General features: G+C 36.9%; 1 protein-coding gene across 1 annotated transcript; it reads left to right on the forward strand.

Annotated features, from left to right (window-relative positions):
• The first annotated feature begins 5331 nt into the window (after positions 1–5331).
• Positions 5332–11359, forward strand: LOC134531466 (uncharacterized). Its single transcript, XM_063367178.1, has 2 exons — positions 5332–5462; positions 10607–11359. The coding sequence occupies exons 1-2, from the start codon at positions 5371–5373 to the stop codon at positions 10893–10895; spliced, it is 381 nt and encodes a 126-aa protein (XP_063223248.1). The 5' UTR covers positions 5332–5370; the 3' UTR covers positions 10896–11359.
• The last annotated feature ends 6612 nt before the right edge of the window (positions 11360–17971 follow it).

Consider the following 17971-nt stretch of genomic DNA (forward strand, 5'->3'; position numbering starts at 1 on the left):
GTTTTTTTAAGAGTCAACTTTTACTTTTAATAGCATGAAATAAATCTAAAAAAAATACCATCGTAAAGGAACCGTAGCTTTTTGTCCGAAACTATGTCACATCAAAGTTCTTTATGAATTATTCGTGCATTTGATTTAGAATTATAAATAGCATGTAAATCCATTTGTTAAAGAACATAAAAGAAAGATCAACCAATAATATATGCTAACTGGCTCATCAGGATATTGCTGATATCGCCGTTGTGATTTAAATGTTTTACATGACGGTAAGAATGATGTGTCTTATAACGTGAAGTGTTTGAAGCACGTTAGTAATGTAAAATCAACCGAGAAAAAAATCAGCAGTTAATTTCTACGAGCCAAACCAGAACCACGGATGTGATTCAAGTGGAATGCTATTTCACCAGTTTTTTTTTTTAATAGAACATAACAGTTTGTTTAGTTCAGCAGATCACACTGAAAATTTGTTCCCGAAAATATTTCTGACTTCAGACACAAAAAAAGTATACTTGCGGGTCCAAAAAAAACGGCTGCTATATTCAAAGAAATGGCATCGGGAACCAATAAACGGCAATTTCTCAAAATCCAGTAATATTTAGAAACGCTGTTTGCAGGGTAACTATAGGAATGTCTTTAGAGTTCGAAAGAAGTATTTTCGGAATGTTATTTCGTTTACGGAAAAGCCGTGATTTAAGAATATTAATATAGATTTGAACAATATAGACTCCACATAATTTTTTTTTGGTTGAACTTGTGTACATGCATGTGACGTTTTTAAATAATATTAATTGTAATTAAAATTAAAGGATCATATCACTTGGTAAATTCACCTATATTTGAATCGATAAGCCCTGGTTTTATTTGGTTTTGTTTTTTAAAGTATACTTTAATTAGTTCTTCAGTTATTAAGTATATTTTTACAGATATGCATCCATTAAACTAATCTTGTCTTAAGGATGTTGATTTACTTATGGTCCGTGTTTCACTAACATTGATTGAATCATCCCGATGATTTACGATAAAATTTGGTTTTTATTTCAAATCTTACTTATGGTGTTCTTTCCAAGTTGGCAAGTATATTGTGTCGGCTGCGGTCGGCTACGGTTAATTAAGTGGTCTCTCAGAGCTTTACGAGCAAGCCCTAGGATACGCAATCTGAAACAGGTGGACTCGTTAGCAGCATTAATCTGCTCCGGCACAAGCCTGGAGTGTAGTAAAGGTTTGGATAGGAACCTGGTCGAATCATGGGCTTTCTGTGAGCACCATTCGGTATATCCGGAGGGGCACCTATGGTTCCTCGCTGGGGGACTTGCCAGTGAGGAAGCCACTAGTTTGCTGAACGGCATCGGAGTGTTAGTGCCGATGTTGGAATAGGTGACCTCAGCCTCTCGACATTGCCTCCACCAACGCCTCTGGGCAACGATGAAACTGCGTATCTGTATCCGTGGCCATTTGGGGCCACGCCTTGCTCCGTCGCATTCATCCCCTCTCGGGGAGTACATGCCGGCCCACAAGAGTTCAGGAGCTCGCGCGTTATAAATCAAGTGAAGCGAAAGCTTTGAACTAGGTGCCCGTGCTGTTTGCTCTGAGGCACCGGAGCTGAGGGAGTGTATGAGGGGCGGGCCACACGGGACTAGTTTCCAAGGTATATCATGCATCGTAGACTATGGCAGTTACCGTATAAGTTTACGGACTAACAGACTATACAAGCCCGCAGGTACTTAAAATGTTTAGGCAGTAGTGCAAGGTGACCCGTCCTGATTTATGAAACTCCGTTGAGGTTTTCTGTACCAGCCGAGGTCACAGGGTGAGGACATGCACTAGCAGATGGTGGATCTTACCGCTTAGAGCACGTCCAGATGGATCCCTACCCTGTTGAAGGGCGGACGCAGTAAGCAGCGAAACAGGTCTGGTACTAGCGTGGAAAGCTTTTTACGTTGTATGTGTGGCCCGGCTAAGCACACAGATAAACGTAAAAAAAGACAAACAAATTTCCTTAGGAATTTTTTATTACTATGTTTGCTTATATGTTTTTTTTCAGTTATAATTTTAATTTGGAAATAAAAGAGTTTGTTAAATTACCTTTGTTCATTTCTTTCCCAAAAAAAATGTTTTTTCTCATCATTACATGGCATCAGTACACAATTGTACACATGAATTTAGTTGGAAAGCTTTGTTACTTGCTCAGTTTTTTTTATACTAATTTTTACGAGGTCTTTGAATTGTGATATGATGAGGTCCAAATACATACCACAGCACCACACATCTTGAAGTTGATTGTCGAGGAGTCTTGTTACTCGCCAAAAAAAACAAAAAAAAAAGATAATTTAGTAATGTCACTTGGTTAACTACATAACTCAAGTTACCGTCGATCGCGGACCTGAATCACGCGAAATCGGGCCGATGCCGACGCCTAGGGCCTAAATTTGCCATTAGATTGTCCAAATATACAGAATTTGTGTTAAAAAAATACGGCCTGGCCCCAGCCCCTAGGCGTTAAGTTGTCCCATAATAACTTTCCATTGTGTGAGTTGCCGACGACGTAACCGGATTCGGCGACGATCGAGCGACAAGTGACTTGGTTGACGAGACTACCTTCCCTTGTAAAGGTGAAGACAAGGGAGGCAACCCCGTGGGCCAACTGACCAATCAGAGTACAGAATTCAGAAACATGACCATATAAGGAAATTCGGACGGGCGCATCACTCCACGCCAGGGCTCGCCCTGATTGGCTGGCAAGTGGTAGCCTCTATAGAACCTTCTTGACGTTCGCAACAGCTGTGCGTCCATGTGACGCGTAAATCCCAAACACGCACTTACAAGGTGAAAAATAACTTTCTGGCGCCAGTGTGTCGCGCCTGTCCACTCTTCCTTCTGTACCTTCCAGACTATTCTCGAAATATTACACTAGCAATATCCAGTAGAATTTAAAATTACCCAACAAATTTAAATACAATGTTCAAAATTTAGTAATCAAAGTTGAAATTCATACAGTTTAGAAATTTTTGTTTAAAAATTAGGTCGTGTAAAATTATAGTCTAAACTGATTTAAACAAAATAATTACTGAAATTAATTATCAAATATCAAAATTAATTATTATTAACTGGAGTTAACCCACAAATTTATAATTAAGTATCTCAAGGAAATAAGTTGAAATTTAACCAATGAAATTAAGAAAAATTCTTAACAGTTCTGAACCATTATCCCTATTTACATATTAAAAAATTATTATCCTTCATATCAAAGTTATTCTTAATATTCTTATGACCCTATATATATATATATATATATATATATATATATAGGTATATAACAAGTCCTCATTGTGCAAGTGCTACAAGCTAGTAGAGGTATAAATAGACTACTACCAGGTTACAGGCTCTCTGTGTTTTTTGAGGTGTCCAAGATGTGATAGACTTGAATAATTAACTTGTGATACTCATAGGGTCGTGTTATTCTTCGGGATATTCAGCCTCGGCCTCTCTTTGTAACTTCACCTCAAACATCTCCATGTTACGACGAAATGGCGTATCCATTTTCCGATGGCTCTAATGTTGGGTGGATTCTGCCTTCACAGGAGTACATGCCAGTTAATTCAAGCATGTAAAACAATTGCAGCATTTTGTTGAATAATCTGCTCATCTGAGTATTGGGACCCCTAGGATCAAGGACAAAACCAATTGTTTGGTTAACTGAGTTAGCTAGGGGTTGCTTGGTGATGACGATGTTGTAATGAGGTGCCTCAGCCTCGTTATATCGTTAGTAAGTTAGGCTCTAACAGCTTACCCGATTGTGATAATAAGAAGTTAATCTCCTTCTTTATGCGGTTGAATTATCACCCACATTCTCTTCTGTTCTGGATGTGGTTGGAACAGAGAAAGTGTGGCCAGCATGTGATGGGTATAATGGATACGACAATGGGTTGGTGGTGGCTGCAGTATTGGTCAGCCGAAGGTTCAGCTCCCTCCCCTCATATTAACACCCCGTTGGGGGTCCTCTTGATGTTAAGGATGGATGTTCCTAGTGCCTGACTGGTGGCGCCAGTACTGAGTCTCTTAAGAAGTGCTGGACTGTTAAACAACTGTTGTTGCCCAGTTATACCCGGTGGTCCACAAACTGGGGTCTAGTTATGTTAATCTCGGCAAGCGGAGATAGCCGAATAACATACTCATGTGAGTGGGTGAGTTGGGAGTGGGCCTGAATCATTGCGATAAGATGTTTGCCGCTTGCAGTGTCGGCTCCTTTGCTAGCACTAGTATCCGTGGCAGAATCCAACAGACTCACAGAAAGGATGCGTGGGTGCGAACATATAGCATCTCCGTGCCAAGGCAACTCACTCAGTACCTCAGCTTGGTACCAAGAATGTTTACCAAAGTGAGCTCTGCTGGGGATTCCTCGTTCCCCGACATCCTCAGAGGTTGGAAAGAGAGATCTGGAGGGGTGTTAAGGGTCTCTCTACAGACAATGGCCAAAGGTTCGAAAACTTTAACTGGGTAGGTATTCACTGCCGGGCCCACAAGCTGTTGGGTCCCAAAAGACTTGGCTCAATGTGCAAAACCAATCCTAATTGCTAGTCTGTGTACACATTGATGTAAAATCTGGGGCGCTGAAGCCAGTGGGGTATCCGAGGGGCTGGTTCTACGGGACCAGTTTCCCAGTCATTCCCTGTGTCTTGGACCGGGACAGTCTCCGCACTACCTCAAGGGCTAACAGACCATATAGGCCGGCAAGTGTATGAAAAATCTAGGCAGTAGTGGGGGGTGACCCTTCTGATGATGGGATTCCCCGCTGTTGAGAAAGATAAAAAATTACTGTTAAGATTGGAGTTCAAAATTCAAATTCATAATTGTGCCGAAAAATTACTATTGGCAGCACAATTCACACTCACAAATGGTAGTTTTGATCGCTTAGAGCACGTCCAGTATTATAAATATGGGAATGTTTAAATCTTTTATGTTGTTTTAATTAATTTTTATATTCTATATATCCTGACCCAGTTACGGTATCAGTCCCATACGCATTACATATCATTCCTTCTGAAATTGTAAATTTTATATTGGTTAGTAAAACAGCGAATATTGAGACTTACTATTGAGGCATATTTAAATTTAAAGCCCAAGTATGTTGTTTGTTCTAAACTGAAGTGACGTGAGGAACTATTCTGATACTGTTTTTGGATTTCTTTGAGAATTATTATTCTGAAAAGCTTCATTGTAAGCAACGGCTAACTAAATGCAGTCTGGGCTGCTAACAACAATCTCTCTGGACAAATATTTTAACAATGGAATGTTCCAAACAAAGCTATTGGCAACCAATTTCTGGTCATTTTGCAAAGGCGATTTATTCGTGTTGCAGCGAGAGCGGATAAAATGCGAAGAATATTGCGGATTTGTGCGTTTGTAATAATCGATGTACTGTTTGCTGAACTCTGCACGTGCATGCCGACGCCGCAGTTTTACAGGTTAGTTAGTTAGTTAGTTAGTGACTTGTTACCAAGACACGCATAAATCGTAAGCTTTCTCGAAATTGGCAGCAAAGTGAGTCAAACACGTAGCACCTAATTCTTAATTGTTTTGCTTCTAATATTTCGTGTTTTGCACATTATTTTAAATAAATTCATAGTTTAATCATTTATATTTTTATAAAAAATGTAAGTAAATATGTCTATACTTAATGTTTTTTATGAACGTAATGGGAAATATTTATATCAATCGTCACAGGTACAGATATTCAAGGAACCATGTGGTATGGCGCTTTGGATTTAACCGTTCGTATGTAAAGTTCATCTTAAAACACTTTATTTTTAGTATACCATTAATAAATCAATAAAAGTTTTACTAAAACCAATCAAACTTTAGTTTTTTCAGTGTTTTGGAAGAATTACCTTTTTATTGATATATAAATGATAAACTAAAAGTAAAGTGCTTCAAGACGACCACTACATAACTGTATGCCACACGATTCTATGCTTTCAGTACCTGTTAGGACTAACACAAATGTTGACCATTAAGTTCATAAACACCATTAAGCAATGATTTTTTAGCAAGAAAAGCCTTTCATAAACAATTATATATGATTATATCATGAATTTATTTAAAATCACATGCAAAAAGCACGAAATATTAGAATCCAATTTTTTTAGGACCTACCGCCTTAAGCTTGGTTCACATGAGTCGTAAGCTTCGTTCGCTGAGTCACGGAGTGTCAATCGCACTCAATCAAATTAAAAAAAAACAGCAAATCCTCCATTTAATTTTTTTATTTCAATCAGTTATTGCTTGTAATTATTTCAGAAACTCGCAGGGATTTCTACTTTTCTTGCAGCGAATTTCACAAGATAGAATATTGTTTTTCAGAGAAATTCACTGATTTTTCAGTTATATGAACCTCTCAAGCAGAAAATTAACTGAAATTACGCACTCAGTTTTAAAGTTAATTTTTTTTTATTTTAAAACTTGTCGACAGTAAAGTCATTTCAGAAGGAAAATATATTTTTAACTTTTACAAAAGAATCCTTTGGAAACCAGGTGCCAAGAAATAGTATGAAATACGTGTTTCCATATAATACAGAGTATTTCTTAAGAAAATTGTTGCATATTTTATATTTAATTGATGTTTCGTTCATGCATTTTTTAAACTAGGAAAAGATAATAGAATAATCAACCAAATTAACTTAATTTGTTTTATTATGCTTATTATGACGCTGTTAATATTGGAAAGTTACTTTGGGTACGATTTACAAATAACTTTAAGTATTGGAGTTATCTGGATAATACAAAGCATAAATGCCCGGGTAATTATCCGGGCAAATCTATAATTATTGCACACACTATTTTGAAGTGATACAGCTGTTTTAATATAAATGTACTAACTAAAAATATCCATAAGTTTTTATAAATATGACTGATCTATTTACAAAAGAAATTTACACTGTATAGACGATGATACATAACACTCCCAAACAGAACAGCAACATTGCATATTGTAAGAAACTATCCCAGCTTTTTGTCCGGAGAAATTTAGGGTAAAATCTAAAAACAGAAATCAGGATGACCAGGATAGAATGTCAGCCCGCCTCCTCTGGAACTTAAGGTTAGTGTCTCTAGTGTCTCTAGTGTCTCACCTAGCTGCATTTTAGAGAGTAGGACTAGAGTAAAATTTAATGCTTATCAAGTTCGACTGTCACGACATTCCAATATGCTGTGAGGACAAATTCAATAAAAATTTCACTTTTAAAAACATAGTACTGAGGAGAGTATCAGTAATATCTTGTTGTAGATTTATAAATACAAGTATAGAATATTTACAATACCTACTTATAGAATACTAAACGTTTAAGTGAAGAAGCAATTTCAATCATAGTTTCTCAAATTTTGGTAGACATGGAGTAAAAGCATATTTATTTTGCAGTTCCACAAAATAATCTTAGGATATATAAGACTTTAAATTTGCACTAATATAATAAAATATTTTGGCAACATTTCTCCATTACATTTCCTTGTGTAACGTGTTTAACGCTATTTTTTAATTTTTCAATTGACTACTTTTAAAAGATGCGTAAGACTGCTAGGGAGTATTTAAAAATAAGAAAGAAGAATAGTTTTGAATTTTTTATTCTTCTGTAGCAGGTTAGCACTGTCGGCAAAAAAAGGGTATTTTAAATCTTCCCACAAACCCTTTGATATCATAATTATTCTGCACGACAAGATAAAAAAAATTAAATCGAGTATCCCTGGCGTGTAGACAACCTTGCTCGCATTGTAAAACTTCAGTCTAGTTAGTATTTTTCCGCCAGGGTGACTTTTGGTTTCTTGGGGAGAAGTTTAGTTAAAAGATGATGTAACAATTAAAACACTATTATTACTGGGGGAAATGTGACCGAGTCTTTCAATACTCGCTAGTTATGTGTAATATCTAACCTAGGTAACGATCATATTAATGTGTTCACGTGTTGCAAATACACTTAAAAAAAATAAGAAAATCGGACAAAAAATTAAACGTAGAATTCTTTAAAAATATTTCGAGCGTGATTTATATACAAAACTTGCGTCTTCAGCTACATTATTGTAGAATTCATTATCGGAGCAGCTACGTCGACCATCAAATCATTCAATTACCAAGGAGAATGTTTAAACTATGTATTGAAACGGCTCCGATAGAAACGAAAAAGACTTGAAAAAGGACTTTATCTCCGGCTTTGTACCAGATTCTGACAAGGAATTTTATTAAAATACTGCCCAACTAGTTAAAATTCATTAAACCGTTAGTACCATAAGGTTGTCATATGGCTTTGTAAACTTTAGTTCGCGCCATCGCTACAGATGGCAGCACCTGGTTAAACATTTCTGTTTCATGGGACTTCCGTTCCATTCCCGAAATTACTCCCATCAAAAACTGTATACCAAGAGCTAAGATGTTACACGTCAGAAATTTTAGTACCTTAATTTTAATTTTTTACGTTATTTAAAAGTTACAAAATGTTAGTAACAATACTATAAGTAAATTAATAACTATATATTTTAAATTATGTTAATTCTCTTATAATAAGTAAGTTCATCTCTCTGATAATAATTAAGATTTATTTTTTTTCAATTAATTTTAATTTTATATACTTTTAAAAACGACTAACTGGCTTTTTTTTTAGAAAGTTAAAGTGGAAAACAATTCGCATGATTTAAATGTAATTTTTCTATGAAATCGTATCCATAATAATAATAATGCACGTAAACATAAAGCACACTATTCACACTCAAACTTAAGCTAGCTTTTTTGAGTGTTATTTCCTGTAAAATAATCTGTTAATATGGAAATTATGGAAAATATAAAACAATGATGAAAAATACCTATGATGTGAATATGAGTATCAAAAACCACACCAATATATTTTTTCTCAAAAATTTTAAATGATGCTCTGTTTACGAAATTAAAAACTTTGTAGTTGACAACTTCAATTATAAGGCACATATCATCAGTGTCGTTTTACCTGTGCATACATATACACACCAAATTATCTATTAGTCGCAAAAAACGAAATAAAAGTCATGGAAAACGGCATCTTGTGTTTATGAATTGGAGGTAGACTCAATAACGCCTATGGATGCGCAATTAGGTGCACAAAAGTGTTCAGCGAGTTGCATATAGCCCGGCGGTCTCAGGGAAATGCTTCCTACCATTAGAGACGCCTGTTACTCGCGGGAAAATGAGATACTTCTTTAGAATGCGACAATATGAGTTCATTAAAAAAATTATTATATTATAAACCTGCTTAATGTTCTAATTATAGGAGGGAAATTAGTCCTAAGTTATCACGTACATATAGTATTAATAATATGTATGTTTAATACATTTATATAAAAATAAATAAAATGATTACAATCCAAATGTAATTTTAAAAATATTTGTAGTCTGTCAAGTCGATTTAACGGAAGATAGTTTAACGTGACATAACAAAATATTGATGAAATGATTTCATACTTTTATGAATAAAATTGAATCATTTTTATTTTAATAATAATAGAATAAATACTTGAAATTATAATAGAAATAAGATTTTTAAAATGCGAGAATAATTAACCTTTATTGCCGAAATTATTGTTGTAATAAGCAATGAAAACCACATTAAATTTTCACTTCACTTTATAAAAAGTCGACGAAACAGTTCACGTGTAGATGTTAGTTGTGTGCTGCCGCTGTCTTTCTTCTCCTCGGACGCATAGGCCAATCGAGTGTAAGATAGATAGATGCGGCGCAAGCGTACAATGAGCGTAATGGGACACAGCGTAACGGAACAATGTAAGTAAAGGGACACTTTTTCGTGCGTGCATCCGGCGTTCATAGATTTATTAGACGTCACGAAAAAAAAATGTAAAATATAATAGTAAATTTTATGAATTACTAATACTGTTAATAATAAATATCTGAGTATCACTATTATAAAAACACAGTTTTAAAAGTTAATCCGAAATCAAAAAGTACTTCTCGCCTTCAGCTAGTTCTTAAATGGTTTTCGTAAACATACCACACTCAGACATATTGAGCAGTTTTGAAACCGCGTGTTTTTTCTGCAGCTCTGCACACGGTATGTGCGCCTGGGCAGACGGCGCCTTAAAGTGATAGCGTATCCTGGTATGATTTTTGCGAATTCAAAGTATTTTTTTTTGTAAATGAACATAAAAATTCATGTAAAATCACAGATATTTTTTAAATTTACATGAAAACAACTGTATCACTTCAAGATAGTGTTCGCTGTAATACTGGGTACGGATTCTTTCCCGGGCACTCCTGCTTTGTGTTGTCCCAGTACCTCCATTAGTTAAAGTTATTTGTAAACTTTCCCCTTAATTGCTTTACAGAATTAACTGCGCATGTTGATAAGCATATGAAAATAAAATTATCCCCATTATCGAATACTTAGTATTATCTCGAAAAATAATCAAGCAATGTGTCGTACAAAAGTGACAATATCTTTCTTGCAGGAATACGAGCTATTTATTGACAACTGGTTGCCAAAGGAATCTTTTGTGAAAGTACAGGAAAAATGTGTGGTTTCCCACCGCGCCTGAAGGACGGACATGCCTCGCCCTGAGGTCGGAAGCATTGTTTCAGCGGGAGTCCGGTGGTGGAGCTCCCTGGCGCTGCCATCGCCGGGCGAGCCAGCCCGCGGGCCAGCGGGGGAGCGGGGGTGAGTACTGATCGTGGGTGCCGGGACTCTGAGACTGTGGAGACTTCCCGGACACTGGTGAGCGCCGCGGCAGGCTGGTGGTGCGACGAGCGGAGCTCGAGCCAGGGTCGTCGAGCAGGGCACGCACAACCGTCCACGTGCACCGGACAGCAGTTCCGTGTCAGAGCCGCGTGCTGTTTCCCTCATGGCCGCGAGTCACAGAGACTGAGCTGACCCGCCTGCGCCCGTACTCGCCATTTGCCAACAGCACTGGCAGTGTAGACCGATGTGAACCAAACACACACTTTTTAATGTGTATCTTAGCTCTCGGTATACTGTATTTGGTAGGAGTAATTACTTGAATCGGAAGTCGCATCGAACGGATATGTGTAACCACGTTGCTGACATTTGTGGCGAATAACGGAAACCAAATTTAACAAAGCAAAAAGGAAACTTTATAATGTTAACTGTTTAATGAATTTTTAACAAAATTGGCCTTTTATTAGGGTAATAAAATTCCTTGTTGAAAATCAGCCAGAGTTTAGTAATTTTTTTAAAATTTTGTTTTGCATTTATCGGAGCCGTTTCTTTGTATAGGTTAATATTTCGCTCTGCAAATCGCATAATTCGGTAGTCGACGTAGCTGCTCTAGCAACGAATTCTAGCGGCGTGTGCGGAAACTACGCTTGATTCGCTTCCAGAATTAAAAATAATAATAATATGCGTATATTTATCACGCTTAACAATATTTAGAAGATTTCCACGTAAAACTTCGTGTGCGAATTTCATATCATAAGTGTATTTTCAACACAAGAACACGAGAATTTTTTCGTTACTAAGATTAGATGTAATACATCTCTGGCGAGTAGATACTAAAAGACTCGCTCACAATTTTTTGTTAAATATCATTTAATGTCAGCAAAAGCAAAACCAAACCCACTAGTAATGAAATAACAAACAAATACTGCATTAAAATTCAGATGTAAAAGCGCTATGAGTTGCATGAAGCAAAATTTCCTGATAGTACGACAGCTCCAGTCAATGAGGAACCTTTGCGCCACATGCTCCTGGATTCAAATTGTTAAATTGATAGAACTTTCAGTACAGAAATGATATATCCTTTCGTGGTTAGAAGCAGAATTATTGTGTTATGTACGAAAACTAGTAACCTGCATTTGTTGATTATTTATTGGCTTGGAATGGGGCTGCGTAATGTTGATAAAAATTAACTACATAATGATTACCATGGAAAAAATAATAATATTTTAGCTGACATTTTTACGTGAATATTATTTAAATTTTAATCAAAACATTTGCATGTGATAAAACCACGCCTCGCCTCTCGCTAAATTATTATTCGTTCTTAACCCGGCTTGTTTGGAGAAGGAATCTTCACAACTTGGAGGAGTTTCACATCAAGGCCAGATGCTGCTCTACGATCTCCAATTCTCACCTACAGAGATAAAAAAAAATGTCTGTACTTTTACACAATTTCCTTTGGAAACCAGTTCCAATAAATGTTTTTTTGTAATACGACAAATATATTGCAAATTTGTATAATAAATTGCTATGGGTATTTTTATCATGTATGAAATACGTTTTTGAGATATTTCTGAATATTTCTCTCGAAAATCGGCACATAATTTTATATTTATTTGATGTTTTATTCTAGCATAATTTTTAAACCATGATACAGACAATCGATTTTCAATAAATGTACTTAATTTTTTTTGTTACGTTTGTTTATGTGCGCAGTTGAAAATGGAAAGTTATAAAGGGAACGGTTTACAAAATAGTTTATCAATTGAAGGTAATGGGACAAGACAAAGCATAAATTCCCGGGTAAGAATACAAACCCAGTGTTACTACAAATCCATTTTGTAATGATACAGTTGTTATCGTTTAAATGTACAAGTGTACAAATATCTGTTATTTGACATGAATATGTCTGTTCCATTTACAAAACAAAAACACAAACACATTGTATGAGTTTTTCCCTGGGCTTGACGACTTGTCTACATCGTATGGCCTATACAATATTCAGCTTTGTGAATTGGCTTAAAGTATGAGAACCATCATGAATGCTTGAATAAAACATCAAATAAAAATAAAATTATGTGTACATTTTTGTAAGAAATATGCAGTATTATCTAGAAAAAAAATGTATTTCATGTATGCAAAAATTACCATAGTCATGTGTTGAACAAGGTTGCAATATATTTTTTGTAGTATTACAAACTATTTCCTGGTAACTAGTTTCCAAAAGAATGTTTTGCAATAGTCCAGAAAAGTTTTTTCCTTATGTACTTTAGTTACTTTAGTTCACATATTTGTGTGGCCCAAAATGAGAAACAACAAGAGCTGTGCACACCACTACGTTAACAAGGTCATTAAGACCTGAGTCTGTGGTGTTGATGAAGCGTGTCTTGTGTTGCAGATGGTGTACGTGCTGGTTGGTTTGGTCAGCCTCCCTCTGCTGGTCACCGTGCTGTATCTGCTGCGCCAGTTGTGGCGCATGCTGGCCTCCTGCGCCGGCTGGGGCTGTCCCGCCACAGCGCGCTGCGCCAGTCGGCCCTGCCACGGCCTGGAGGAGGTCGTGATCATACCCGCCGACCACCAGTTACACTGCTCAGTTCCTCAGGGCGTGCCGTCTGCTAGCAGTGCCCTGCTGCGTGATGGGGCTCTAGCATCTTCCCAACAACAACACCAGTTTTCACCTGTTTCTCTGATGGAAGAGATGTTGCTTGCGTCGACTCGTGAACAGATGAAGAGTGCATCAACACCTCAGCTGCACGACTGCTCACTTGCCTCTTCTCGCGAGCAGATGATGTCCTCTTCTGCTCCTCTGGACCAAGAGGCGGTGCTGATGTCCATCCATGACCAGCTGCACCTGGAAAATAGGGAACTGGTGACCTGCCACCACCATATGCTCTTGTATTCAACGGCTCCTCAAGTGGAATACGATAAGGGGTTGTTCGCTGATTACCAGTCTCCTAGCCGTCACACAGAAGAGACGGAGGTAGAGGCCACATGCGACCAGGATCAAGAGATGCTTTCACCTCCGATGCAGGATTTGGAAGCGTTTTCTATCCCTGTTGCCTTCGCTCCTGCCGATGCCAACAGTGACAACACACAGTATACCCAGGAGTCAGGGGTGAGTATAATAATAACTATAATCATCACGAGGGTGAAACCAATGACAAGGTAAACATTCTCAATGTACTTACGAGTTAATAATAATAGTTTTAACAAACTAAAATACTCTTTCATATAAAATCAACTAAAATAGAGAAAATAAATTTTAATAAATTTGAGTTAAGAATAGTGTAAATAATAAAAAATGTATTTTATTGCAAAAAAAATCTTGGGGTGGATGGTGTCATTAGTTATAAATGTGTTATTGACAGATATGCGTAGAAGAATTATCATTTGATAATATCTTAAAAAGCACCCCACGCTTTTTTTGCAATAAATAAATTTTTTTTTCTTATTTACACTATTCTTAACTCAAATTTAATAAAATTTATTTTCTATTTTTTTGTGGGGTTTTCTATAAAAGAGTAAGCCTGTATTTTATTTTTTATGCTAATATTATTTTTCAATTTTTAGTTGGATTTTCTATAAAAGCGTCTTTTTTAGTTTTTTAACTATTATTTATTTTTTATTTTTGTTACTTTTATTTATTACATCAATTTACTATTAAAGTGTATTTGAGTAAATATTGCCTGCTTTTAAAATATATATTCGATATAGCGTGTTGAAGAACTGTAGTACACAATATTTTCAATATCCTAATATGAAAATCATTGATATTAAATAAAATCGGGAAGTCATTCATGTATAATTCTAAGTCGGTAACTTATCCGAGAAATGATCAATTTGGGTGCCTGCTGCCTCCCTTTGATGAGATAGCTGGTTCTCAGGTTCCCTCTCCAAATATTTTATCTTATTCAAAGTCGGTAACTTATCCGAGAAATAGTTGATCGGGACGCCTGGTAGTTTCCCTTCTTGGTCTTGCGGCAAAGACACTACCAGTAAGGAAAAAAATCGCTAACCCTGATCATCTTAGTAAGGTTAAAGGGTTCAAAATATAGAAATGTCATCGGTCCTTGATAAGTACGCCAAATTTCGAGTTAAACCGACGTTTTGAAGGAGGACAAAATCATATTCAAATTTTCCATTACATACTAACATACATACGTATGAAGCAAATAAAAGCTTATCAAAAAAGAACCAACAGGTGCCTGACATCCCTGGATGTAGAATGGAATGATTTATATCCTTGGGACGCTGTGGTTGGAGAACATTAAGAAGATATTGTCGGCTAACGACAATGTGGCCCATTTTGCACTTTCGATGAACCTAGATCCGAATCCTCTAAACTGAATGAAAAGTTTGTAAACTTAAATAAAATATTCGTGGTGAGGAGTCTCAGGAGACTTTTACTCTGATGATGAGAGCTGAAATATCAAACGAAACGTTGGTGAACTATTCACTTTTAACGTAGCTAAAGCCTACGAAATAATTATAATTTTTATTGTAATTTTAGAAGGGAATATATACTTGACCCAACAAACTGTTTCGTAAACTCGACTGTTTACATCAAACAAAGATTTTTTTATCAGTGAGAGTACTTGAAATATCTGATAGCTACATTTCTATATTCCCGAAGTGAGTTTGGTGTAACAAGGAACACAGCCAGCTATACCAACCAGGAACATTTTTAGCAAAGCATGGGATCTTAAGATGATGGCACCACTAGTTTATCACCAACGCAATCCACGTCAGACCTCCCAGGATCAAATTTGGGAGCTATATAATGTTGTCATCCAGGTCTCACTATCCATAGCCTGTCATACCCTGGTTTTAGATACAAAGTTAGTCAGATAACCGCGCTCGGATACGAAGATCACTAATTATCGTCTGCCGCAAGGCGCCAAACGGAGCTGCGTTATTTCTTTTTTGCGAGTAGAGAAAGTGGTATTCCACATATTAGTTTTACTGCGTGATTGATTTCAGAATACTGGTTCATGTTAACAAAGTTTCTTTTTTGATTAACTAGTATTTATAGACTTCCTGCTGATGACTTAGCAAATGAAAATCAGTACCTGTACAATTGAAAGATGTATTTACTTTATTATTTCGTTTATTTTGGTTCTTCCCTCGTCAACAACGAAATCATTGCAAACAGACAAACACAATGCAAGTCAGGGAAGCAGGGGAAAGTAATCGGCATTGGCCTATAGTAAAAACACAATTCTAGGATTTGTTTCAAGTGATTTCAGGAAAACTTTGTAAAACCTAAATCAGAATTTATGTTTTAGTATTCAAACCCGATACCTCCAGAAAGCGAGTCTATTATTTTACCTAAGTTCCACTTTCCTCGGTACTACTTTTGATAGAACGTTACGCATTTGAAAAAAAAGGCACTCTGTTAAAAATTATTTCAACCCGGGGATTAAGAAGAAGCTACAGAAAATTTGTCAAATTACTTGGCCCGTAAGATTTCTGTAAAACAAAGCTATCTTTAAACATTTTCGCGATATATCATACTAACTCATCACTTGCAAGCAGTATCAGGTGACAATGTTTTGCTTATGCTTGTCACGCTGAAGTATTTCTAGTCAGGTAAATTTCACGCACTAATACGTAGCTTAAATGGTATTCATTATGGTCCACTCAGCTTATTTTCCGGATGTAAAGCCAATTATTATTATATTCTTGTGATAATGCTTGAAATGAAATTACTATAAAAACAATGGTTCGAATGTTATTTAACATTTTAATATGCTTTGTTTACCAAGTCAAGACACTTCTGGGTCCAGTGCTGTAGCTTGGTTTGACGGGAAGAAACTAAAACAAGTGATAAGTAGAAGAATTTATATGTTTTAGGCTTTAAGTTAAATTATATCCCTATTTAGTTTGTTATTACACACATCAATGTTATTAAATTACAGATTTAAAAAGAGAATAGCGATTTTCGCCAACAGGATAATTTCATTAGCGTTTTAGATGATTCACACTAAAATGTTCACAAATCTGAGGCTTTAACTTACTGCTAGCTTTTATTTATTTTTGAAGCACTCCCCGGACCATTCTCGTGATTCACGAATGAGTTATCGGTTTTTCTAAACTAAGTAAAGCCCATAATAACGTATAATGACAGTAACAGTTTTGTATTCATAGTGCAATTTATGTATGTGTGTTTCAGAAAATCAGCTTTATGAAATCAACCTTATCAGCAGTTATGACAGCCAGCATCTCTGACCTTAGGTTACTTCAAAGGACGTGGTGCGTTTTGGCTTCTACTCCCTATTGGCTCCACGGCATCACTCAACACCGAAACATCCAGCTTACTTATCTGAGAGAAGTGGGGGAGGTGTTTAATGCTTACCCTCCCGAACACCGACAAAAATCGCCATTTTCTCCGAGGGAAGAGGCCTTTGAATTTTATTCTCTTGAACAACTGGTAGTCGACACATCGTTTCCGAGGAAAGAGGTATGTGAGACCAATCCCCCCGAGCAGCTGCATGAGTCACCATCATCTTTGAAGGAAGCGGTCTACGAGACTTATCCTCTTCAACAGCTGCAAGCATCAACATCATCTTCAAGGGAAAGGGCTGTTGATACTTATCCTCCCGAGCAGCTGCAAGTCTCACCATCATCTTTGAGGGAAGAGGTCTATGAGACATATCCTCCCGAGCTGCATGAAGCACCATTATCCCCATGGGAAGAGACTTTTGACACTAATCCTCCCGAGCAGCTGCAAGATTCGCGATCACCTTTGAGGGAAGTGGTCTACGAGACTTATCCTCTTGAACAGCTGCAAGCATCAACATCATCTTCAAGGGAAAGAGCTGTTGATACTTATCCTCCCGAGCAGCTGCAAGACTCACCATCATCTTTGAGGGAAGAGGTCTATGAGACATATCCTACCGAGCTGCATGAGGCACCATTATCTCCATGGGAAGAGATTTTTGACACTTATCCTCCCAAGCAGCTGCAAGAATCGCGATCACCTATGAGGGAAGAGGTCTACGAGACTTATTCTTTTGAACAGCTGCATGCCTCAACATCATCTTCAAGGGAAGGGGCCTTTGATGTTTATCCTCCCGAGCAGCTGCAAGAGATTCCATTCCCTTTGAAGGAAGAGGTCTATGAAACATCTCCAGAGCAGCTGCATGAGTCACCATCATCTCTGCAGGAAGAGCCCTTTGAGAAGTATCCTGTATACTTACATGTATCGACATTGTCTCCGAAGAAAGAGGTCTTAGAGACTTATTCTCTTGAACAGCTGCAAGCATCAACAT

Source organism: Bacillus rossius, chromosome 3 (assembly GCF_032445375.1).
Source record: "Bacillus rossius redtenbacheri isolate Brsri chromosome 3, Brsri_v3, whole genome shotgun sequence".
Lineage (NCBI taxonomy): Eukaryota > Metazoa > Arthropoda > Insecta > Phasmatodea > Bacillidae > Bacillus > Bacillus rossius.